At 37.7% G+C, this 27,680-nt stretch overlaps 1 protein-coding gene across 1 annotated transcript; it reads right to left on the bottom strand.

The window, feature by feature from the left end:
* Positions 1-308: 308 nt before the first annotated feature.
* Positions 309-26,666, bottom strand: LOC121874776 (lipoyltransferase 1, mitochondrial-like; the record flags this gene model as incomplete). Its single annotated transcript, XM_042379068.1, is given in 4 exon segments — positions 309-519; positions 1,245-1,352; positions 12,514-12,625; positions 25,544-26,666. Coding segments are annotated over 4 exon segments (895 nt in total), but the record flags the coding sequence as incomplete, so codon positions are not given.
* Between the last annotated feature and the right edge of the window lie 1,014 nt (positions 26,667-27,680).

Here is a 27,680-nt window from a genome sequence, read left to right as displayed (position 1 = left end):
TTTTGGGTGATTCTACAAAATCTAAATGTGGGAAAATCATATACTGTATGGTGATATACACACACACACACACATATATATATATATATAGGCTATATATATAGGCTATATATATATATATATATATATATATATATATATATATATATATATATATATATATATATATATATATATATATATATATATATATAGAGTATATATATTGTATAAAGATTATTTGTAATTCAAAGAATGATCTATTCATAACATCTTAAACCTCTTTACCAAACAATCTTCATAATGTTGCACTTGCAGCATTAGCTTACCTGGGAACCAGTCATCAGTCGGATTAATCAGAGTGTAACCATTGGATAGCTGAATCATCTGCTGTGAGGAAGCCTCATTCCCCACTACAGAAGATTCTAGGTACTTGCGCCCTATGCTGGTAATGAGCTGTTCTACTGTTATATCTTGATTGGCATCTTTAAGATTCATCACTAGTGATGGTACACTGAATGTTGCTTTACTTTGTATGCTCTGTAAAAATCCAAATTGAAGCAGTTCATAAATAAATTAAATACAAATACTGTACAGTAATATCCTTATCTATATTAAGCAAAATTAATTTGGATTTGAGTACCCTTGTATTGTTTTCTTGAAGGATGATGAATTTTAATCTTTCATTCTCAGAGAAAATAGATCTGCTGTTCTCAGTCTCACACAAAAGAAGGGGCATTTCGTTTAATAAATCTTTTATCCTGCAAACAAGCATTCCCCCACTTTTGTTATGTGTGTGTGTGTGTGTGTGTGTGTGTGTGTGTGTGTGTGTGTGTGTAATAATAATAATAATAATAATAATAATAATAATAAACGGTTTATTAATAGAGTTGCAGCCCGTGGTTGAAAATATACAGACTTACATTTGATTTAGACATAATGATATAATATGCATTGAATACATTTACAGGGCTGTACAGTACATAAATCAGGAGTTGTTTATTATTTTAACAATAGATGGGATGGTGCCGTTCTTATATCTATCGGTGTGGGCTCTTATGGGCTGAATTTTGGTGTGTGTGTGTGTGTGTGTGTTACTTGTCCAAGTAATTTGACTATACTATACTCCTAACCTTTCTCCCTTGTATTTACTTTTTTCCCTAAACTGCAGGTAGTCTTCATTCTCTGCATCTTTCATTGTTTAAAATTTTCTGGTGGAAGTGAAAGGCAATTTTTAATTGACATGACGCAGGAGCAGTAATTACCTTATCTCCCTGGAGGGCCAGCTTCAGTTGATGTTTGTCTGTTCCTACCAGCAGGGTACAGTGATGATATGCTGATTCACGACCCAACTTTGCCGCTGATCCAGACACCTAAAAGGAATATAGGTTATTATTCAGTTTAGCACATCTTCAAATCGCTTAGAAGAACTTATGCCCTGTACTTTTAAGCAATTTCTACATCATATGTACATTCCTCAACTCTGGAAGCCTCTTGGAAACATGTTTCTTTCACAAAAATTGCAAAAGTGAGGAATGCCTAAGAAATTAGATCAATAAATCTCCACCCGTCATTTCTTGTCCCACTGTGAGCTGTCTGGAGCCGTGCGGCGTGTCACACGGCCTGCTTCTGCTAGGGTTAGGGCCCCCCGTAGGAGTTAGGTTAGGTTAATTTAGTGAAAGTTAGGGGTCTAGATGTTTGGTTTCTAACGTATCTGGATGTATTTTGTTCAAATCTCACCTTTTTTTTATGGAAAATAGCCATTTTTGATCTAGGATTACCTGCATTTTCTTTTCAACGATGCATTCCCAGGGAAACGAAGGCAGATCTGAACAAAACACATCAGAAATCAGACATCTTGTGGAAAAATTTGAGGGTGTGCTAAAACGAATAATTACCAGAATATACTGTATGCAATACATCTTCATCACACTCACTTTGCTAAGTCTATAGTACGTTTTTTCTCAGCTGAGAAAAGATGCCCCACCCCCTTCTCAAGAATTACAGCTAAATAGCGGTTTCAAACCTGTCCGATTTAGTCCTGAAGTAATGATGCATTTCTAAATGAGTTTATTCATAATCGTTGGAATGACCGTTTCTGAAAAGAAAGATATTTAGCTAAATTATATAAAGATACACACATTCATTATATCAAACATAAGTACAGTATAGTCTCAGTTTACGCAGATTTTTCATTTGCGGTTGGTCATTTACACGGCACCTGTCCAGACGCGCCAATTATTAGTTACGCGGTACATTCCTGAATTTACGCGGGAAGCGGCGCGGACAAGCTGCGCGCTAGGTCGCTCTTATGTCACCGCTGACTAAATGACGTTTCGGACTGTGATTGGGCCACGCATCCTTACCACCCACGCATCCCCTACGCCACAAGCTGTGATTGGTCTATTTAACCTTGCTTGCCCAGTCAACAAAACATTACAGAGTTCTTCACCCACCACCCACCACAGCCAGCCCAAGTCAGTGACAGTGAGGATATGGACTTTGAGGGGTTTGACAAGGAGGCCCTGCTAGCCTCTGTGGTGGATCGTGATATAGGTGATACAAATGATACAGGTGAGGGCCAATAATCTGCCCTCTGCCTCGGAACCAACCCCCCATCCCCGTGTGCCCAGCCATCTCTTCTACTAATATAAGTGTTAAAAAACCTAATATTATTGATATTTCTCTTAAATATTAATTGTGTGTGCATACCATCATAAAATTAAGATGTTAGTTTTACTACAACGTACGCATTGTGTCGGAAAAAGGGTAGTCTGGCAGTCGGCCCAGTCTCTATTTCAATTACTAATCCCACATGTTCTGTTATTTTGTTTACGCGTTTCGCGTTATACGCGGACCTCCCTGGGTTTAATTGACCGCATAAAATGGGACTACTGTACGTAGGAAGTTTATCAGAAGTATTATACTTGAATTAACTGTTTAACTCTGGTGGCAAGTTTATGCTTTCTGAGGATGCATTTAATATACAGTGGTCCCTTGGATAACGAATGGTTCGGTTAACGAAATTTCGGTTAACGAATTACCTTCCATAAGAATCTTCAATTCGGTTAACGAACAAAAATTCGATTAACGAAATCCTTACAAACATCACGTTTTGTTGTGAGCATCAGCTGATGGGCTAGTCTGCCAATTCAGTAATCTGTTCTGTAAACATTCGTTTCCAGTGGAGTAAACATCAAGAAAATTGTGCTCTTTAATATTTGTGCATTTTTTATATTAAAATTATTGGTCATTCTAAAATTTAGCCATCCAAGCTCCGTCTACATAAAGTTTTTCAACTATTATTTTTGGCTCGATATATGTAACTTTATTCATTTATTGAAACTCATTTACATGCATACACTGTCCTAAGAGCAAAGCTGTATTGTACATGTAATCAAAATAATGTACAAAATGAATACCTGTACTAAAATTTTAGTCTAGTGCAAACTATTGCATGTTTACATTCAAATTAATCACTATCGTATAAGAATTCCAGCAATGTAAATTATATTCTCCCCGATCACTTCTATGAAATTTTATAAGCAAAAAACAAAAACTCAATCTAAAGGAAATAAATAAACAAATAAATACTTCACTAGACCTTCAGAGCTAACTATCAAACATGTCACTGTCACCCCTCCCTCCCTCCCTACCCCCCACCCTCCCAGCAAAGGTTTGGTGGTTTTCAGTAGGCTTTAAGTTTTTATCATATAATATCACAAACTAAAGTTAGAAGAATATACCTATAATTTGCATTGCTGGAATCCTTGCAAGACAGTGAATAATTTGAATATAAATGTCATATATTTTGCACGAGATAAAAAATTTTGTACATTAGTACATTTTATAATGTAAAGTTTTTCAACTGTATTTTTGGGTAGATTTACATTAATTTCCTCATTTATTTTCATTCATTTACATGCACACACCATACTAAAATAAAAGTAAAAGAAAAAGCGCAAACCTGTAGTGTACATGTACTAACGGTACTAAAATTGTTATGTCTAGTGCAAATTATAGCTTGTTTATATTCAAATTAATCAGTATCGTATAAGAATTCCAGCATATTCTCCCCGATCACTTGTATGAAATTTTATAAGCAAAAAACAAAAACTCAATCTCAAGGACATAAATAAATAAATAAATAAATACTGTACTTCACTAGACCTCTCAACGCCAACTCTCAAACTATTGTAGTGGATTCCTCCCATACAAGTGCCGTTTGTCGCTGAGTAGCCGAACCTTCTTGAATTCCCCAGCCTACGCCTCCAGCGCCGCCTACGGAGCGGGGGTCAACTATCTACCCACGCCTACCCCCGCCTTATAAGACCTGACACCGCTGTGACGAGCCCTCTTTCTACCCATTGCCACCAGCAAGCAACACCTCCTCCTCTCCCGCTCCAGCCTGGCGGCTCCCGCTCCTGCCGACGACCTTGGCGTCCCTCAAGCTGCGTGTCCTCCTCTTGGCACCCTCACCGATCCCACTCTCTCTACTCAACGCTTGTTACCATGCTGCCTACCCAGCAACAAGCTGCATTGTACATCCAATACAATATGTATACAGTGAGCACATTGTGAGTTTCCTTTCTCCATCCCATCCTGAGTGTGAACCAATATCTCATAACACCACACTATCACCTCACCCCCCCTCCGTCTGTCCCTCCCTCCCTCCCTCTCCCCCATCTGCCCAGCCAGGGTTTTAGGCTTACAGTTTTTATCTTATATAATATCTCAGACATATAATATCTCAGACTAAAGTTAGGAGAATATAATTTGCATTGCTGGAATCCTTGCAAGACAGCGAATAATTTGAATATAAATGTCATATATTTTGCACAAGAGATAAAAATTAATCACCTGTATCACATTACAGTAGTGATTTAAGAGTAAGAGTGTGTGTATGTGTATATATATATATATATATATATATATATATATATATATATATATATATATATATATATATATATATATATATATATATATATATATATATATATATATATATATATATATATATATATATATATATATATATATATATATATATATATATATATATATATATATATATATATATATATATATATATATATATATATATATATATATATATATATATATATATATATATATATATATATATATATATATATATATATATATATATATATATATATATATATATATATATATATATATATATATATATATATATATATATATATAATTTTTATTTTTATGGGGTGAAAGGAGGCAGGGGAAAGTAACAAGTGTATATTATCTATTTCTTATGGGAAAAATTTATTCAGTTAATGTTGTTTCCATTAATGTTGTGGTTTACAAGAACATATCCATGACGTAATGTGAGGACTTTCTGCGCCCCTCTACTTTAACAATGAAGGTCTTTAAGCATGTAACAAAGTTAGTAATACGTGTACTGTACACTAGTCCAACAGCATCAAAAATTTTGAGAGATAGAACTCTCTCTGTATGTCTGATGTTAGGACCTAGGTGGCCAAAAACTGCTTTATCACCTGATCGAAGGTTTCCTCTTGGTTCTACTAATGAGATGGGAAATGCAAGCACCTCATGTCAAAGAATCTCATTCAAGTTCACACTTTTGCTAGCCTCATATGCTTTTATGAAACACTGCAGGGCTGACCTGTCTGCTTTTCATTTCCTCTGATTAGGAACCAAAGTTTTTGAAAAGTTCTTTCACAGTGGGATACCGTAACTTGATGATTCTACCCTCACACGGAATAATTCGTTCTTCCACAAACTTATGTACGTGCGCCAGGCCTTTTTGCTTTGCATTAGAAGATCCTCCTCTATCTCTTTGGTGACAAAATTATTATTATTTTTTATTTATTTATTTTTTTTTACGGGAATTAGCCCACCCGGGCACAGATCAAACGAACCACAACGGGGCATGGGGGGCGAAAAAATAGGAACAGAAAGAATTTGAAAATAGAGAAGAAAAAGGTTATACACTGAGTTAATCTACACCACGAAGATGCCGGAAAACCAGCTTTTTAAAGTGAGACAGATTGTATAAGTATGGAAACACAGAAGAAGGCAGAGCATTCCACAGTTTGGCTGTATGAGGAAAAAAGGATGTACTATAACGGGTTATTCTCGTGTGACCGACATCCACAGAGAAACGGTGGGCACTGCGGGAAAGACGTGTGGTACGAGCCCATGGCCTTGCCGGCGGAACACAGGATGCCAAATCCACCGCACATTGCCCGTTAAAGTACCTGTAAAAGAGAGAGAGTGAAGCAACATTGCGGCGAAGAAAAGGGGAAGAGATATTGTCGACTAAAGGAGGAGAGTTAATAAGACGAAATGCCTTTGAGTCCACCCTAACTAACAGTTGGACAGAAAAAGAGCCACCCCAGATATGAGAGCAGTACTCTAAGTTAGGACGAATGAATCCCTTATATACTTGGAGCAACTGCTCAGGAGTGAAGTAGCTAAGGCATCTGTACAGCATTCCCAACTTTTGATAAGCAGCTTTAGCTATATTAAGGATGTGTGATTTCCAGGACATATTGGAGGAAATGGTGAGGCCTAGCATATTTATTTCAGAATTTGGCAGACTGATAGCATCCTGAAATGTAATTGGTGGGAGATCATCTAATTTAGAAAGTGTAATTGGTAAATACTGAGTTTTATTACTATTGAATTTAACCAAGTTCATACCTCCCCATTCAGAGATGCTGCATAGATCCACATTGATAGAAGTAGATATCAGCTCTAGTAACAGATCTAGTTTGAGATTTAGGAGAAATGGTAAAATGTGAAGAAGAGTGAAGAGTAGAATCATCAGCGTAAGATTGGATAGAATTAGTTGTAGTGTGAAGTAAATCATTGATAAAAAGAAGGAAGAGAGTAGGTGAAAGAACAGAACCCTGTGTGACACCACTATTGGTAGAGAAAGAGCGAGAGATTGATCCCTCGACAACAACTGCCATGGATCGGTTCTCAAGGAAGCTAGAGATTAGAAAACAAAGTGGGGGAGAGAAACCAAAGACTTGTGCCATACCCAGTCAAATGCTTTGGAGAAGTCGAGGGCCACGACGAAAGTTTCTCCATAATCCCTAAGAGAGGATGACCAAAGATGGGTGTGATAGGAGAGCAGATCACCAGTAGATCTCGCCTGGCAAAAGCCATACTGGTGATTCGACAAAAGAGAATGGCGTTCAAGGTGATGGAGGAAATGAGAGTTCAAGATAGTTTCGAAAATTTTAGAGAGGGATGAAGTTAGGGCAATGGGGCGATAGTTAGAGGGATTAGAATGGTCACCCTTCTTCAGGATGGGCTGAACCAAGGCATGCTTCCAAGAAGAAGGAAAAGTTTGGGTTTTGAGGTAGAGGCGAAAGAGGCGAGCAAGCACAGGGGCCAGAGCTTCAGCACACTCCCTCAGAACACGAGGAGGTATTCCGTCCGGTCCATGCGCCTTACTCACAACCAACCTGGATAACACACCGGCAACCCTGCGAGTGGAGATTATAGGAAAGTGCATAGGTTCAGTAGGAGAGGCAGGGGTAAGAAGGATAGAGTGGGAATCATCTAAGGTGGAATTAGAGGAGATTAAGGTGCCAAAGAGATTGACTTTGTCAGGGGGAGAGTTGGCTATAGAGTTATCAGGTCGGAAAAGAGGAGGAAAAGGAGTGCAGAAGTTATTACAGATGTTTTTGGTTAAGGACCAGAAGGATTTACTAGAGGAAGAATAAGTCAGGACCGGTCTTTCTTTTTATAAAATTCCGTTTGGCCCTACGAAGAATAGCCTTACAACGATTCATAGAAGTAATGAAAGAAGTGTCGGTAATAGGCGAAGGAGATAGTTTCATAGCAATATATATGCCCAATCTCCCATCCTGCATGAAAGAGAGCAGGAGCGATCAAACCAAGATTGTAATGTGAAAATTTTGTTAGAAGATGGGATAAATGCACTCATACCACCCTATATAATCCCAGCAATGCTGTCAGCACATACCGAGGCGTCCCGAGTGGAAAAGCAACATTCATCCCAAGGAAAGTCGGTGAAGAATTCTCGCAAGGATTGCCAACTTGCCCTCCGATAGTGCCATAGTTGACATTTAGAGGGGGGTTGGGGAGGTGGTCGTGCCCAGTTTGATTTAACAGAAATAAGATTGTGATCAGAAGACCGTAAGGGGGCAGAAATTGAGTATGAATAGTGTGAGGGGTTAGAGGTAAAACAAAGATCAGGAATGATAGCAAGTTGATTGTGTCGATCAGGAACGCGTGTAGGGTGTATGATTATTTGTTCCAAATCATTAGGTAGGGAAAAAGAGTACCTGCGTCGTCCCTTGCAGAGCCAAGCCACTGTCTGTGATGTACAGTACATTGAAATCCCCTAGGTAGAGGATCTCGGTGTTGGGGTGTGTGAATAGCAACAGCTCATGGCAAGAAGTGAGACAGTTAGAGTTTGAAATAGTTGGTAGAGTTGGGAGAACAGTATAGGAAGCAAAGAAAAATAGTCACAGTTGGTAAAGATATTTTGAGCCAGATGACATCATAAAGGGAAGATTCAAGATCCGTGAGTCGAGCTATGGGTGTATGTGTGTTGCAGTAAGCGCATACACCTCCCTTAGAACAGAAGGAAGTATAAAGGTTGTAGTTGGAGACTTGAAAAGGTTTGGGTGAAGCTGCTTTGGACAGTTAAAGTTCGTAAAGTAGTAAGAGGTCGGAGGAAGAGGTTAATAGATGGTGCTCCACAGAAGGAAAATTGAATCTCAGGCTGTGAATGTTGGAAAAATGAAGTGTGAAAAAAGCCGATCCTCCAGCAACTGCGGTGGCGTCAGTTGAGGCCCCAGTAACTTGATGATGATCAGGTCGGCCCTAGGGTCCACAACCTTCCTGACCAATGGGACCCATCTGAGAAGGCCCCACTTCAATATTAATATCAACTGACATAGAATAAAATACGTAGAATGAATAAAACAGATCAAGAATGAGTAAGGTTATATTTGTTGTGTTGTCAATAGTAAGAGAGACAATTGAGACCCTGCAATTGTGTGTAAATGAGGCAGAAAGATAGATCAGCAACCTGGGACTTGGTCGCAATTTTCGTAATGCCATACGGTAGCAGGGTCTACCATTAGACAATAAATTATGCATCCAATATCTTCCCAGGCGGTAGTACCTCCCTGTTTGATAGCTGCCTACTACCTAGTATAGTTGTATCTCATAAACTGTGGCACCATAGCTTTGAAGACATAAAGAGAGTTGCCAGTGTAACTCCACACTGCTCCATGCCCAATGTAAGCTCCACTCCTAATGTGAGCCCCAGTGTGTGCTCCAGTTACATGCCCAAAGTGTGTTCCATGTCCAGCGCATGCTCCATACCTAGTGTATGTCCCATGCTTAGTGTATGATCCATGTCCAGCATGTTCTATACTCAGTGTATACTATACAACCAGTTTATGCTCTACAAGCAGTGTATGCTCCACGCCTAGCACACGTACCAGTCCAACTCCCCTGAACGTCACCATTCCCTACGTCAATGTTTTTCAAACGTTTTTTACTGCGACCCACAGCCAGATTTGAATTGCGACCCATTAAACCCAAGTGTAATGATATGAAATGAGCTTAGGTTAGATTACGGGGTGAAAAACTACGATTACTAGTTTTTCTGCGCAAAACGGATGACACGAGAGGTAAAGAATCAGGAAATGCTCTCCTTGCAGTCGCTTCCTTGACTGTGGAGTGTACATTACAATAACCAAGCCTAAATTATGGTGCATTTATTTTTATTTTCTTATTTATTTTCGCGACCCATTTTTACTTTGCGACCCAATTTATTTATTTCGCGACCCACTGAAGGGTCGGGACCCATAGTTTGAAAACCCCTGCCCTACGTCATCACAGCGAAGAAAAAAAAAGCAGGTGTTAACTAAGGTATTTCGGGAACATTCATTTATCTTAGTTTGGAATATATTGTATTTTATAAGTTCTTTTGAACGAAAGTATCTAAATTATACAAGCACAACAAACTACTGAAAGAAATAATAAAAATCCCGGTAAGTAAAAAAGTAAAAAATAAAAAATCTAGAACGGGAAACTCGTCGCACAAAGACCTTGTAACAGAGATGTGACCGATCGCCCAAGCAGCTAACGAGCCGATCATTTGGTGAAGAGGATAAAAGAAAAGGAAAAGTAGCAGACGTGACCGATCGCCCAAGCGGCTAACGAGCTGATCATTTGGTGAAGAGGATAAAAGAAAAGGAAAAGTAGCAGACGTGACCGATCGCCCAAGCGGCTAACGAGCCGATCATTTGGTGAAGAGGATAAAAGAAAAGGAAAAGTAGCAGACGTGACCGATCGCCCAAGTGGCTAACGAGCTGATCAGTGGTGAAGAGGATAAAACAAAACAAAAGTAGTAGTTCACTGAAGCCAACTCTTCTTTCTTGCCAGTCATCAAGTTTTTTCATTTTCCTTTTTACTAATCTACTTATTAGACAGAGCCTTTAAAAAACTTTCAAAATTTATCTCAAGCAAGCATTAATGAAAATGTTAACAAATAATACACAAATAATAAACAAAACAGCATGGAAGCTTCACTGGGAATATGGGATAGTTTTATACTTTTTACTTTTACTTTTATCCTCTTCGCCACTGATTGGCTCGTTAGCCACCTGGGCGATCGGTCACGTCTGTTACGTCTGTTACACAAAAAATTAAAGAAAGAAATGTTTCATGGGGTTCATGCCTGGGGATCACAGCGTTCCACTGTGTTGGGTTAGCGCAACCAGTTTGTCAGGAAGATCGCATGTGACTACTTGGTAATTCAAAACCCTGAGACAGTAATGCATTTACTAAAACTAAAACTTCAGATTGTTCTACAGAGCACAACTGCTCGGATGAGAGTAATGAAGAAGTCAATGGTTAATGCAACTTTACCTTAATAAATACCAGGAATATTACTTCTTTTTAAACTAGCTTAACCCGTCTTGCAACTTCTCAAATAAAATGCCACTATATCTATTGCAATGAAGACTGATATATCCAGGGCCGGATTCAGGAGTGGGCAAAGTGGGCAGCTGTCCAGGGGCCTCCACATGTGCGGTAGTAGCTATATCAGGGCTGGTCGACTTAAAACCACATGCAGTGGCGTAGCTAGAGTGTGTGCCGCCCGGGGCGGCCCTTGAGTTTGCCCCCCCGTGACCCTACAAAAAATACATATTGCACAGTGACTCACTCTTTTATATATATATTAAATAGTTTGCCTTACTGTTGTCAGACAAAAGCCACCCCGATCAAAGTAGGGGGCTTTTGTCTGGGTGGCTTTCGTCTGGGGGGCTTTTGTCGGGGGGGCTTTTGTCTGTACCCCAGTGAGGATAGTGTCTTAGTATAAAATCGCAATGCTGTGAAACAAAATCTTAATATTTAATCTCAGTACCGCAGCAAAAGTCACATCAATATTTTTTAACCAATACTTTAATATTTCTTACCTTATAGTATTATGTCTTCCAACGAAGTAAATAACTGGATCGAAAACACAAGAGAACTTAAAAGTCGTCTAGCCTCCCCTCGTCTTGTCACGATGGAGACTTGTGCAGAACTGAAGTGAATTGCTTGTAACTGGTGGATTGGTCGGCTGTACATGAACTGATATGACCCGAGACTGCATGGTTTTGCAGCTACTGGAGACGTTAATCCTTCCCTTTGTATCGGCGGCAAGTTAATCCTCGTCGTGTCTGACCTAACACCTGACCCACACCACATGAGCTCACTGGCGTACTTGTTTGAAGTTGTTTCCTTAATCCTCAACAGGTTACAGGTTGTGTGTGTGGGGGGGGGGGGCGCATAGCAAGGGTGTACGTAGCTCATGACGTGGCCGTGATGATGTGGGTCAGGTGTTAGGTCAGACACGACAAGGATTAACTTGCCGCCGATACAAAGGGATGGATTAACGTCTCCAGTAGCTGCAGATATGGGTGATGAGCAGAACCAAAAGTGCCGCCCGGGGCGGACCGCCCCGCCCCCCCCTAGCTACGCTAGTGACCACATGAATGACTCCAGTCATGTCTCACTTTTGTGTGTGTGTTGGGAATTTGTACACTATCAATAAATATACAGTGAATTAAAAATTTCTCAATGTTCTACTTTCCTCAATATAACTGCATATGGCTTCAAAATTCTCCAAAGAAAGTGTTCAAATTTCAAAATTTTCCCGGGGGGCTTACAGCGCCTTCCGAAACTCCCAGATGTTTAGGCTCGCTTCACTCGCCACCCCACCCTCTTGGGTAGTTATAATGAGGGGGGCCTCCACAGAGCTAAATCCGGCACTGGATATATCAATATATAAGGAAATAATGTATGCATACTGCATTCAGTAAATTATGGATGGAACCAAAACCAAACTTAAAATAAGTGTTACAATGGGTTTTATACTCATATTGGCCACAGCTATAATCCTGGCACTTCCCTCACTCAAATTTGTATATACGTCAACAGTGTAGGAAGCAACTTATCATTATATTATACTTGGGTAAACGGTACCTTAAAGTCCTGGCCAACAATGATGTCATCACGGTGGGTGGCGTTGGCGCGGATGTTGAAGTCTTCCTGGAGAGCCTGGCAGATGACCCCCAAATTTTCCTTCCTGTTGTACCTGACGGGTAAGCCAGAGGAAGGCTGCGGTTATATTTACAACCAAAATAATTTACACATAAAAGTCCAACCTGACATACCAACAAATTTACAAATACTCTGTTATTTCACACATTCTATAATTCAAAACATGTCCTTATTGGTCCTTAAATCTCCGTCCGGGAGATTTTTTTAAAGTTTAAAACGTCCGGGATTTTACTCTTATTATTTTGCCCCAAAGGTTTTCGGTGCGAAATTGACCAATAATAATATAATTTTCATTGGCTCCTAGGAGAAAGAAATTGAACATTCGAGAAGTGTTGATCATTCGAGGAGAGCGTGTCCTGGACGGCGCTAATTTCAGTGTTTTACTCGAGTCCGTACTGTGTACACGTTTCTTCAAGAGATCTTTATTTGATATTTTGTTATCCCTACACACAATGCCAAAACGAAAGTGTAAATGGGAAGCTGAGTGCTTGGTATATAGAACTGGTACTTACGTCTTTATGGCAAATAAAGGCGCAAATGATTTATAATCTTATGTAGCAGACAAGCACAAGAAAGCAGTTCGAGAGAGCTTATCAGCAAAATTGGCAGATCATTTTGTAAAACCAGGCAGCTAATCAGAGGATGTTTTTAATGCAGCATATATATATATATATATATATATATATATATATATATATATATATATATATATATATATATATATATATATATATATATATATATATATATATATATATATATATATATATATATATATATATATATATATATATATATATATATATATATATATATATATACTGTATATATATATATAATAAGGCGCGAATGATAAAAATATGTCATTGGGTCCATAGTCTAATTTATGTAAACATACCTTATCGAGCGTCTTCGATAGCCAGACACCAACCATTGTCGTCACGTTCGATACATACGTCATTAACGGTTTAACCTAAAATATCGACGAGCTGTTAAAGTATGTGTGTGCATATATATATATATATATATATATATATATATATATATATATATATATATATATATATATATATATATATAAAGGGCTTCGGCGTATGATTACTAAATGCTGGAGCAATCGTCAGTAAATTAGGACAATCACATTAGGACAATCACGTTTCTTTACATAGGAACATAAGAATGGAGGAAACTGCAGCGGGCCTATTGGCCCTTACTGGGTAGTCCTATTTACACCCAACCCCTATTGCTCATATATCCACCCAACCTATGTTTGAAGCTATCCAGCGTATTCGAGTTGATGATGATGTTTGCAACTTGTTCCATTCATCCACTACTCTATTTCCAAACCAATGTTTACCTATTTCGCGCCTAAATCTAAGTTTGTCTAATTTAAAACCATTGTTACGAGTTCGCTCCCTTGTTGGATAGTTTGAGTGCCTTTGTAATGTCCCATTTGTTTAGCCCTGACTTCCATTTATACACCTCTCTCATACCGCCCCTCACTCTACGTCTCTCGAGGGAGTGCAAATTAAGATGCTTTAACATGTCTCTGTACTCAAGGTTCCTAATGCCCGGGATTAGTCTTACCATTCTCCTCTAACTCTTTCTGGGGATTCTATATCCATTCTGTAATACGGTGACCAGAATTGAACTGGGTAATCCAAGTGAGGTCTCACAAGCACAAAACATAGTTTTAGGATGACCTCTCTAGTCTTGTAACTAACACTCCTTTGTATGAACCCGAGTACTTCCTCAGCCTTGTTTCGAGTAAATATTCATTGTTTACTTGGCTTAAGATTCCTACTTATCATTACTCCTAAATCTTTCTCACATTCGGATTTCTCTAAAACATCGTTGTTCATCTGATATCTGGTTTCTCTGTTTACGTCTCCTAGACTAAGTACTTTACATTTGTCCACATTGAATTTATCTGCCATTTTTCAGACCATTCGAAATTTTTTTTTAGATCTTCCTGTACTTTTGCGGAGTCCTCGTCAGATTTAATTACACGCCCTATTTTAGTGTCATCAGCAAATCTACTTATGTTGCTGTCTACGCCGATACTATGCATGATCGCCTAGCCTAGCGCGTCAAAACATCTAGGTTATCTTATCTGAAATACTGGTGATCAAGTGGTGACATTTATCTCGTGTACTGATCACCAAATGTGACTAATTTAGAACAGAGGGAATCGTCAAAATCAGGTACGATAGCATAAGTAAATGTGCTAAATCTACGACGTATGTGTACATTTCAAATAGGTATGATTATGTATATGATATAATTATGAATGTGACATTTTAGGACACGTATGATAATCTAGGGGAGGTATGAAACTGTAGGGCAGATGTAACAACCTAGAGCAAATGTGATCATGGGAAGGTGTGACAATATAGGTATTTTTACATGTAATAATCTAAGACAGATGTAACAATCCAGGACAAATACTAAAAGTGGTAATCATTCCACAGGCAAATAACAGTATACAGGAAAGTACTCTACCCAGAATATTTACTCTTGGGATAACACCAATCACCACGTGCCCTTGTTCTACAAATGTGTTGATTATTAACCATTTCTGCATCACAGTTTTAGGTATTCTGAGGCACCACCATTGATAATAATATTCATGTGGCGAGTTTTAAATGTTGTCAACAGGAAGTAACCCAACATTATTATACTAAATACAGTAGTTCAAAACCGACACGTTTTCTGGGGGGAGCATTTAGCATAATATCTTATAATGTTGTTTTGCATAACCTGCATCCTACCCTTCCATTTTTTTTTAAGATCACTTTACCAAGATGAGCAAAATAAAAAACATGGCACTGAATTAATGCAGAAACAAAAAGTTTTATTGGTTTTCAAGTCAAATTTTCGGGTGTTGCGGATCCGGTAGAGTAATTTGAGTTTACCAAATTCCAGTCTATTGTACGGAATGCAAAGGGTTGCCTAGTAAGCTACCCCCGCGCCTGTATGGGGTAAATTTTAAATATGAAATATTGGGCGAGTGGGACAGGTGTGACGATCGAGACCTCCCCTTGTATGTCTTGTTATCCGAACCTCAAATAGCAAAACCAAAAATAATGCCGCAGTCTGTCAATAGCTTACCCAGATATTTCAGTGTATTATTTCACTTGTAGCTACTAAACGAATATCGGAAATTTTATAGTTGCAATCAGTAGTTTTGACAATTCTAAAACACTTTTCTTCAATAACATTTCTGACGCAAATTACGCATAAGCGAGATTTTAAAATATGTTTATGTATAAAAAATTATCTTTCACTTGTTGCCACTAAACGAATCTTTTTTTTTTTTTAATAGTTGCAATTAGTAATTTTCACAATTCTACGTAACCTTTCTTCAATGACATTTCCGGTGCTAAATGCGTTTAAGTGAGATATTTAATATTTTATTTTATACGTTCACACGTAGCAGTGCTCACCCAGAACGTCGAGCGACTCTGGAGCCCCCAGGTTAGGTTAGGTTGCTGATCTGACTTTCTGCTTCATTTACACAAAATTACAGGGTCTCAATTGTTTCTCTTATAATTGACAACATGCATATATCGTTTCTCACTCGATTTTTTTTTATTTATGTATGGATTTTTATTATTATTTTATTTTTATCATAATTTTTATTTTTATTAATTTTTAATATTATTATCATTGTAATTATTATTATAATTTCGCCCCCAGGCTGGTCAAGTTCACCGCCCTATAATTATTTGGGAAGGTGCGATCTCCGTTTGAATATACTGTAAGACTGGTATGCCAGTTTTCAATCGCTGGGGATCTGTTGCTCGTCCATGCACCTGTAGAACAGGATTTTAAAGGGCTGGGCAAGCTCGTTAAACAACTCTCTTAGCACTCTGAAATACAAACTGAAATATACACTCATCTGAGAACATAATGTGCTTCTGTTAATGGGCATTCGTCAATATCCTTTACATAAAAATAACCATGTAACGTTTATTTTGGAGGGATGCTTCCGATGTACAAACCCTGCATCCTAGTAGGCTTACACGTACAGTATACACATTGTCGAAACAACAAAAATATGGTAACGTACTGTAAACTATTGTAGCCCCTGAGCACTCATACCCTTCTTCAGTGCCCACATACCCACTACAAATGTCCGGTAGTCCAGGAGCATGGTTATACTCTAAGAGCTAGTACAGTACTATGATGTCCATATCTAGCCCAGTGTAAACGTAGCAAAACTTAACTGAAGCAATCTACCAGTTATGGATCGGTATGTTTACATATTATACATTCAAACTTGTGGAGGCAATGCCATATCAATATAAAGTGAAAAATTAAACCAATTATAATAATGTCATGTAATTTTCATAATCTTACTGCATGTAATTGCATAAATTACACCGGTCAACACAATTTTTCTGGCACAAGGTTTTTAAACGGATTTTAAGTAAATTTGGGGTGCAGAATCCAAATATGACTTTGGTTTTTGTCTATCACATCAGGTTTTTGAGATATACCATATTGCACTTTTGCTGGGAAACGTAAACTTTTGGATCAAAATTGACGGTTTAAACATGTATACATAAATTTTTTCAGCATTATAATTTGTATTTTTCTATAACCAAAAATTGTTAATATCAAATTGGAAAGTTAATGCACATATAATATTTAAATGTAACATTGAAGGGTGAAAAAACACAATTAATGTACGGTAGAAATAGTGCAAGTATGAAGATCAAGTTACAGTTACATAACCTTCCTCTTTTTGGCCGATCTCTTATGTACAGCTTCTGGAATGTCTCTCATCATACTCCAGCAGTAGTCCGCCATCATGTTCGAGTCCCATCGACCTTGGTAACGTTCTTCCATTACTTTAATGTCTTGATGAAAGCGCTCCCCTTGCTCCTCACTCACTTCTCCCAGATTTTCTGGAAACTCGTCCAAGTGACTGTGTAAGTAGTGAACCTTGATACTCATTCTGCATCCAAGTGCTTGTAAACTCAAGAGCAGCTCTTCCACAATTTTTTGATAGTTGTCTGCTTTCTTGTTCCCTAAGAAGTTCCGCACCACATTAGAGAAAGCATTCCAAGTTCTTGCCTGTGCCTCAGTCATTGTTGCAAGGAAGTGTGGATCTCTGAGTAGTGTTCTTATTTGAGGTCCATCAAAAATCCCTGCCTTTTTCTTCTCGTCGCTAAGACTTGGAAAGGTTGAGCATATATATCTGAAACACTCTCCACTATGATCAAGAGCCTTGACGAATTGCTTCATGATACCAAGTTTTATGTGCAGAGGAGGAAGGACAATGTTTTTCCTGTCAACCAGCGGATCGTTAATGATATTCTTGTCACCAGGCGTCAAACTATGTCTTGGTGGCCAATTCTTTTTCACCCAATGGTCTGCTGTAGCCCTGCTGTCCCAGTAGCACAGAAAACAGGGGTATTTTGTGTACCCTCCTTGCTGGCCCAATAGAAAGTTTACCATTTTCAAGTCCACACAAATTAACCATTCATGAGCATGGTATTGCAACCTCTCTAGAACAGTCTTAATGTTTTCATACTCTTCTTTAATTTGTACAGAATGTCCGATTGGAATTGAACCATACTTGTTTCCGTTATGAAGAAGAACACATTTCAAGCTCCTTTTAGAACTGTCAATAAAAAGTCTCCAATCCTTACTATCATATGCTGGTAGTCCCATGGAGAGAAGAAGTCCTTCTACATCATTACAAAAAACAAGCTGGTCATATGAATGAAAGTACTTCCGCAGTTGCTCTTCTCTGTTGCGATAAAAGGAGACACTCGTGCCAGGTTTTAAGAGTCGTTTCTCTTGAAGCCTGGAAGCTAACAATTCAGCAGACTGTTTTGGCAAATTTAGATCTCTGACCAGATCATTCAATTCTGACTGAGTAAACAACGTTGGCTTTTCACAATCTTCACCAGATGGCTTGAAAAGATCAGTCTCTTCATCTTCATCAGTAGAAACAGGTGAATTCCGGTCTATATCCCCAATCTCTGGTAGCTCAGTAAATTCTGGCACGTTACGTGATGGAGCAAATCTGAGATCAGATTTGGATTCAGCACCTTAAAGTTAGTAAAAAAAACAGTTAAAAGGTTTCATGCCAGAAAAAAAAAATATTTTTTTGTAGACCAGTGTTATCTTGAACAAGGTGTACAGTCCTTTAAAGTTTAAACCAATCCATGTCCCCTATCGATGTTCACAAGTCCGCCAATATTTCACCTATTTCATTCGGCCAATTTATATATAATAAAAAATCTACTTCCCTTTACCTTTTTTTTTACCTAAATTGCTGATTAAATATTATGTGGCTTCTGTGTAAGGATGCATCCACACGAGCGTACATTTTGTTGTCAACTAAGACAAGACGAAATGAGGCACAGGTAAGGTGCGGCGGTGCGGCCACGGGCACTATACCAGCGTTTCTTCTTGTTGATCACATGTTGGCGACAAAATGCACACTCGTGTGGACGCGCCCTAATGAGCGGTAATGGTAAATGGAGGACAGGCACAAAGGCGGGTAGAAATATTGAAAGAAATTCGATAAACCCGATAGGGGAATAATAAATCACTAGGTATAGCCGTTCCATCTAAACTCTAAAGCGACCCTACCCATGTAGGTGTAAGTTGGCATATCCTCTTGCAAGGGTTAGTCACCACCATAAATAATTCGGTCATGGAACTGTCTTGGAGCCACGTGATTGCTAAACCTGATACATCAGGTCTCCAAGACAAGGAAGACATGGTTGTTTGCAATAAGTTTCTAGTTATGATGTGGTATGGTATTATGAAAAGTGTTGCTTTGAAAGCCACACACTGGTCAGTCACGTACGAAGCTGCATGATAAACAAGGTTCTCGTCCACCGTACAAGGTCACGCTTACTTTCTTCAAGCTTCAGCCAAGCATTTCCGCTATCGGCTGGTCGTATTTCTGAAATCATCGTAACCAGTGACTTTTAATAGACTGCTAATCTCATTATTGATGGATGTCATTATATATATATATATATATATATATATATATATATATATATATATATATATATATATATATATATATATATATATATATATATATATATATATATATATATATTAAGAACATAAGAATGGAGGAAACTGCAGGGGGCCTATTGGCCTATACTGGGCAGTACCGTTTACACCCAACCCCTATTGCTAATATAAGCATCCAACCTATGTTTGAAGCTATCCAGCGTATTCGAGTTAATGATGATATTTGGTAACTTATTCCATTCATCCACTACTCTGTTTCCAAACCAATGTTTACCTATTTCGCGCCTAAATCTAAATTTGTCTAATTTAAAACCATTGTTACGAGTTCGCTCCTGGTTGAATAGTTTGAGTACCTTTGTAATGTCCCCTTTGTTTAGCCCTGACTTCCATTTATACACCTCTATCAGGTCGCCCCTCGCTCTACGTCTCTCGAGGGAGAGCAAATTAAGATGCTTTAACATGTCTCTATACTCAAGGTTCCTAATGCACGGGATTAGTCTTGTCATTCTCCTCTGAATTCTTTCCAAGTATTCTATATCCATTCTGTAATAAGGTGACCAGAATTGAACTGCGTAATCCAAGTGGGGGTCTCACAAGCCCAAGATATAGTTTTAAGAAGACCTCGCTAGTCTTGTAACTAACACTCCTTTGTATGAACCCAAGTACTTTATTAGCCTTGTTACGAGCAAAAACACATTGTTTACTTGGCTTAAGGTTCCTACTTATCATTACTCCTAAATCTCTCTCGCAGTCGGATTTCTCAATGGCATCGTTGTTCATCTGGTAACTGGTTTCCCTGTTTACGTCTCCTATACTGAGCACTTTACATTTGTCCACGTTGAATTTCATCTGCCATTTTTCAGACCATTCGAAATTTTTTTTTCATCTTCCTGTAGTTTTGCGGAGTCCTCGTCAGATTTAATAACACGTCCTATTTTAGTGTCATCAGCAAATTTACTTATGTTGCTGTCTCTGCCGATATCTATGTCGTTTATGTATATAATAAATAATAATGGTCCAAGTACTGAGGTTGGGGGAACTCCACTAGTGACGTTGCTCCAATGGGATTTAGTGCCGTTAATGCTCACTCGCTGTTTCCTGTCCTGTAACCATGCCCTAATCCATGTTAGGATATTTACCTTTGATGCCATGTGCTTCTACCATACTAATTAGTTTGTAACCGCGTCTTAGATATGTAAAATCGTGGTAACAGGTTATATTGCAATTGTTAATACCGCGATTTTTTTTTTTTTTTTTTGTAATCAGGATGATACTCAGTGAGTTGTAATAATTTTCTTGACAAATGTATCAGGTACTTTTCATGGGAATTATAACTCAATGTGCTCAGCCTTCTTTAAATTCTTATTATACAGCAGTGTTCTTTATGTACTATGTAAAATTATTGCGATATTAACTTTAAATTTTTAATTCAAATATTTTCAGTTTCAAATTTTCGGTATTATTAACACAAGTAAGATTTATTTTTGTTCGTGACGCTATTTTCCCCCGGAAACCATCTGTAAATGATTGTAGGCCTAAACCAGAGCAGCTAATTTTAGTACTAAATATGAGTGTTCAAGGTCAACCAAGTTGTAGGGTTCAACGTACCCCCTACTTCTTATGGTATTTACATGACTGGGTTCTGCATAAATCTGCCGGCTGTGAAGCCTGGCAGCGGGCCATGCCCTGATACCTCACCCCAAGAACAATCCAAACAGGAAGTACAGTACCTACGACAACTATAAGCCACACAGTCTTCGTCCACGAAACTGTATAACGGTTGAAGCGAAGTGTAGTTTAATAATAAAGACAATATCTATCTATCTATTTATTTACAGTAAAGCAATTACATAGTACACAAGACAGTATGTAACATTGAGGACTGGTCAGATTTGATGACTCAACGCTAGCACAATATACTGTATAAGTAAACGTCTAAGCACTTTGCAGGAATACTTAGTTGACAGTGCACTTCAGCATCCATATTAGTTTATATGTAATTCGTTGCAACTTTACTTAACTTTATCCAAGTATCCCACTTACATTAGGGTTGACATATCTGAACATTCAAAAAAGAGGACGCTCCAGAAGACATATTGCCCCCCGGCACACACTTTGGCGCTATGTAACCTTGAAGCAGCCGTGACAATTAATTTTGCATATTTGCATAACATTATATATATATATATATATATATATATATATATATATATAATATATATACCAGTATCGGTGTACTGTATTGCATTGTGTTTTTAATGTAGGCTAATATACAACATTCATGGTAAAGAAATCTTAAAAATACTAAAAAAATTACCTTTGCTTAAGGCTGAATAACTTCATTCCCTTAGCTGCAGTCTTCTTCCCCCACTGTGTGTGTGACTTGATATGGTTGAAAATTGCTAAAATGCCTTAAATGCATGACAAGAAAAACAAAGGCTACAGTGTAAAAAAAGCCACAAGAAAAATATGGTATACTTTCAACATTTCATTTATGGCTACTAGCGCTAAATACAAAACAAATTTAATAATGCGCGTGGCTGAAGAACAAGGAAAAGCAGTACATGGCACTACATGCTACCCAAAAATTGCTGGCAGCTAAGTTGACAACACCGTACAGTCGTACACGTGACTTATCAGCTGACGAAAACTGAACGAGATCTCTACGGTTTCCACCTCCCCTCTCTCTCTCTCGTCTTTACAGTTTCATGTTTTTTTTCCGTGGAGAAAATGATGGAAGCTGAAATTCCGGACTTTTAAAGAATTTTAAAAATTACTTCCGGACGAAGATTTCGAGACCTAAATGGAGGACATGTCCGGGAAAATACGGACATAAGATCATTGCTAACCTTACCGCGCAAAGAACATTTTATCAATCTACACTACTTACTAGACATATTGTATCAACTATCTCTCCTAACCCGTTTACTACGTGGACGCCACTTATAATATTGCATTTAGCTAACGGCAGACGATTTTATTCAGCACAAAGAGGAGCCTGTACACATAAGGTTAAAAGACGCGTCCCCGGGCCCGAAGGGAAGAGGTTAAGAATATCAGCAATTCAGCACTAGACACATGGTGTAGATCACGTTGCGATGGTCACGTGGCGTTGATCACGTGTACTAAGGCGTAACCAACCAGCTACCTGGCCCACTGGGCGTCCGTTCCCCTAGCAACTGTACCGGTACCATCTCAAAGGTCCAAACCACGCTCTAGTTTTTGTCCTATTTAAAAAATTAGTATAAAAACAAAAAATAAAATAGGCTTCTGTGCTCCTCCAAAGTTCGGTTTCAAAACTAACACACAGACCTAATAGTGGCATGTTCTTCCGTAGTTTTGTATTTTTAAGGCTGAAGTGATGCCTACCTTAGACCACTCTAATTATAAGTTATGTTAAAAAAATCTGATTTATATGCCCAAACTATTCTTGTCCTGCGAAATACTGCATTTGAACAAAATTACGGCCTTGTCCTAGGTTTGCTCCCTACGAGGTTTAATCAATAGAGAAAAATAATGTTATGAACACTACAAACATTAACAGAGGGTCAGATCGGACTCATTTTAATTTTGTTTCACATTGTAATAAGGATCACAATATATATATATATATATATATATATATATATATATATATATATATATATATATATATATATATATATATATATGTATATATAATGTAAATTATACATTTTTTTAAGCCCATACAAACTAAGATGTATACGTTTCTGGGTAGCACAAACCAAACATACTAAGCCTACTTCTCATACGAAGTTAATATTTACGCAATCATTCCAGCAAAATGTAAGATAAGTGCTGTATCGTCGTCGTTAGGTGAAAAGATTGGATAACTTTCAACATGTGCATGCTAGTTTGAAAGGGTTTAAAAAATTTGAAGTGAAATTTACATTAATTCTGCCCACGAAAATATGAAGTCCAACGACTTGGAGACCATGACAGACAATCGTGAAAATTGTGGGTGCATGAAGTATTATATCTTCTTTGGCCCACAATTGAAGAAAAGTGTCATAGAATTGTCAAAACTACTGACTGCAACTATAAAATTTCCGAGATTCGTGTAGTGGCAACAAGTAAAATAATACCCATTGTTTTTCTACGCCAAACCATATTTGCGCTTGAAACACCTCAAATCAGTGCCAGATTTAGACCTGTGGAGGCCCATGGGCAGCCTCTCTGTGGAGGCCCCCCTCATAACTACCTAAGAGGGTGGGGTGGCGAGTGAAGCGAGCCTAAACATCTAGAAGTTCCGGGAGGCGCTGTAAGCGCCCCCGGGAAAATTTTGAAATTTGAACACTTCTATGTAGAATTTTTAAGCCATATGTAGTTATATTTAGGAAATTAGAACATTGAGAAAATTTTAATTAACTATAATTTATTGATAGTGTACAAATTCCCAACACACACTGTGTGTGTGTGTGTGTGTGTGTGTTGGGAATTTGTACACATGAATTTTAAAGAATGAAAATAAAAATAATCCAAATGAATAAACAAATAAATAAAATATTGTAATATGTGGAGGCCCCTGGGCAGCTGCCCACCTTGCCCACTCCTGAATCCGGCCCTGCCTCAAATAATCGCATTTAACAACTTAGGTCTGTAAGTAATGAGACAAATCATACTGGTCTATTTACTGGCATGAGGCACTGTCATATTGCAAAATCTAGTATACTGCATGTTCTATAATTTGATAAAAGTCAGAAGGGGTCAATTATGGCTTATGCAGACAGATTTTTAATAAATGTATCCAATTTACTGACGAGATATATTTATTGTGTTATTCAAGACAACTATTATATTTATAATTCTTTGATAATTTGATCATATAATGTATACTGTACATCCGTACATGTTACACATTTGTGTAAAATTCTCAGTCCACAGCTTGACTGACATACATATCTTGCAACACAATATTATTAGTTTAGTACATATTTCTAGTCAATATAGTGGACAAACGGAGCCTGTTTGTTTAATCGCAACTTCACTCTACATGATTGTATTTAAAATACCCGGTATTAGTCTAACTACTATACTCTTTCCACGCTAACCTGGCCTGTAGGCCACGCTCCTTCTCTATACTAATAGCTGATTGGTTCATAGAAAACTCAAACTAAATGTGTTCACAATTGGTAAACATACCTGTTATTATATAAAATAATGTTAAATATATGGATTATCAAAATGCAAATCATTTCAAGGCATTAGCACTTCAGAGATGTTAGAAAATTTTAAATATTCATTATAAAAGGTCGTTTATAAATACTAGCTTATATACGCGCAGTCTAGGAGGTAAAACGCTCAGACGGAACCAATCAGCTATTTGTAGCTATAGACATGCTGTGACACTACACAAATTTTTGACAGATTTACAGTAGAATGCTTTGCCGTCAGGTTGAGTTTTACTAGAGACCACATTTTAATTATCAAACCGAAGATGGGAAATCAAGAAACCTTGGCCCTTACATTGTGATAATCGGCGAGATGCGCGACAATTATGTGAAATCGGCAAATCGCTGGGTTAAGTGTACTGTACAGTAAGTTGTTCAGTACTATTGTAACTTAATAATTACTAGTACAGTCCGCTAAACTGGGTCAGTTAATATTCGTCCATTGTCTGTCCGCAGGTTCCCGCCATGTTTACCTGAGGTTATAATACTCCTCACTCTTCATTTCCTCCTCCTCCTTATAAGTTAGGTTAGGCAGGTTGGTTCTTTTGGTATGAGAATAGCTTTTCTTTCGTGTGTGTGTTTCACTCAAATCTGACCTCTATTTCTTTGCAAATTATGTTTAATAATGAAAATGTTCATATTTTGCAAAAAAAACCCCGCTAATTTGCACAAGAAATGAAGGTCAGATTATCATAAAATATGATTTTAACCGACTGATTGATTATATACTTCAAAACTCTTATTACCTGGCCTTGTTGGTGAAGAATGTACAGTTGAGGTTGCCTTCATCATGGTAGACGGTTCCTCCACCGCTGTTGCGCCTGGCTACAGGAACACCAGCACTCTCCAAATACCTAAGATTAGCTTCCACATAAGGATTCTGATGCTTGCCGATTACCACACATGGGTTATTCCGCCAAAGAAACAGAACATTCCTCTTTTCAAAAGACCAATTTTTGTACAACCAATCCTCAAAAGCCAGATTCGAGAAGACATTCGATGACTGGGAGATGAAAACGACCCGCTTGACTGGTTTATCGGACTTAGCAGACTTGAAGTTATCATTTCGAGATCCTTCGCTGCTTGCACAACGCAAGATACCTGGTCCTATGGCTCCTACTGCGGCAATACCGCCACCAGGTGTTGCCAAAGAAGCCAGTGGCCCATAGTAAGAGGACATATGATTTGTAATCTTCTTAAGGGACATCATCGTGGATTTCTTTATATGGCTGATATGTTATTTCAATAACTGCAAGCGTAACTTGAACTCAAAACTTGGTGCGTTTTTCAAATCAATCAAAAATCGGATAAAAAGTTTTGAGGTTGAAAATCAAACAATATGCTGTAAGCTGTCAGTGATGCAGAATGGTGTTAGATTATTTAGGTTTACAGCAGAAGAATCAACACGCGTTATTCAATAAAGATTTAACAAACAAATTTGCCTGTGAAATCAACAACATAAAGCTTAGCTATTCTAGGCACGTAACTGAGAACTATAAAGGAGAAGCACTTATAACTAGCATTACAGTTCTCCGTGAGCCTTGTTATTTCTACATTCACTGCCTTCCAAGACGATGAGGTGATCATGCAAATCTTGAGTCATGTGTAACCACTTGTATGTCTGATGGAGGGATCCCAGGCCGTTCCAACGAAGGCGAGTCTCGTAGGTGTTTTCTCTTTTCACCATTGGGTGTATTCTTAAGTCTTGCTTCCTTTAAATAACCACAAAGGGATAAAAAATATTAAATTAATGATTTCGTACGCAAAACAGATTTAGGTTGACAATGTTTACGTCGAACAAAACATCACAGCACTGTTCAGAGTTCCAACGACAAGTCACAGCTGATCTATATTCAGAGGTCCGGCTTCAGCAGCAGCTGGGTATGGTGCAGAATCCAGGAAAACATGTTGTATAAATGTTATAGATTATGTTTTAAAGAATATCAATAATTCCTTTTATCATATATTACATATCTCATACAATTATGATGGTTCAATTAAATCAAATATAAAACATATCTTAACAGAAAACTGACACCGACGTTAATCTTACGTCTGCACCCTCATCTTTCACAGTGTAGAATTGTAGATATGATTCCAACAATGAACAAGTTAGCTACATCTTACTGTATCCGCTTTTGCTGGATTGTTTAATAGTTTGCAAAAATACATTGTAATTCGAAATAATATTGGTTACATGAAATTCTTTTTGAATAGTACTTTGTTTTATTTATTAGTATGAAATTTAAAAGCTCTATTATCGTACATTGGCAAAGGAGCTCCGAACAGTCCTTGATTGCGCAGACGCCACTCGGCGGTCGAACAAAAGACCCTAGCAACACATGTCTAAATATTGTCGTTTCCTTGTGGTTATCAGCATATATATATATATATATATATATATATATATATATATATATATATATATATATATATATATATATATATATATATATATATATATATATATATACTGTACAAATATTGATTTAATAATGCTTTTCAATGAACCTAACCCATTTGTATTGCGAAGGATACGTCTATACACAAAAGCAATGGAGAAAAGAAGTTGCAAAACATTTAGTTCACATAATTTCACTTATTCTGATCAGTATGCCTTCAGTTTTATTGTATGCCATTTCCATAGATGCCTACATATTCTACACACACATTTTTGTGCTCAAACTAGTCCATACAAAAATGGAAAAAGAAATTGCATTCAGCTTGCTCATGGGAAGGTGACTTGACCACATCTTGGTATTTCTCTCTACTAAACTCTGTACTGTATCTGTGTTATTACTTAAAAAAATTAAATTAAATTTTAAAATTTTCAAAGATTTTCTGTATTAGCCAGAACAAAATGCAATGCAATATACTGTAGGT

Source organism: Homarus americanus, unplaced genomic scaffold, assembly GCF_018991925.1.
Source record: "Homarus americanus isolate GMGI-L3 unplaced genomic scaffold, GMGI_Hamer_2.0 scaffold40841, whole genome shotgun sequence".
NCBI lineage: Eukaryota > Metazoa > Arthropoda > Malacostraca > Decapoda > Nephropidae > Homarus > Homarus americanus.
The sequence above is the reverse complement of the archived record's forward strand: the minus strand, read 5'-3'. Positions and strand labels throughout refer to the sequence as shown.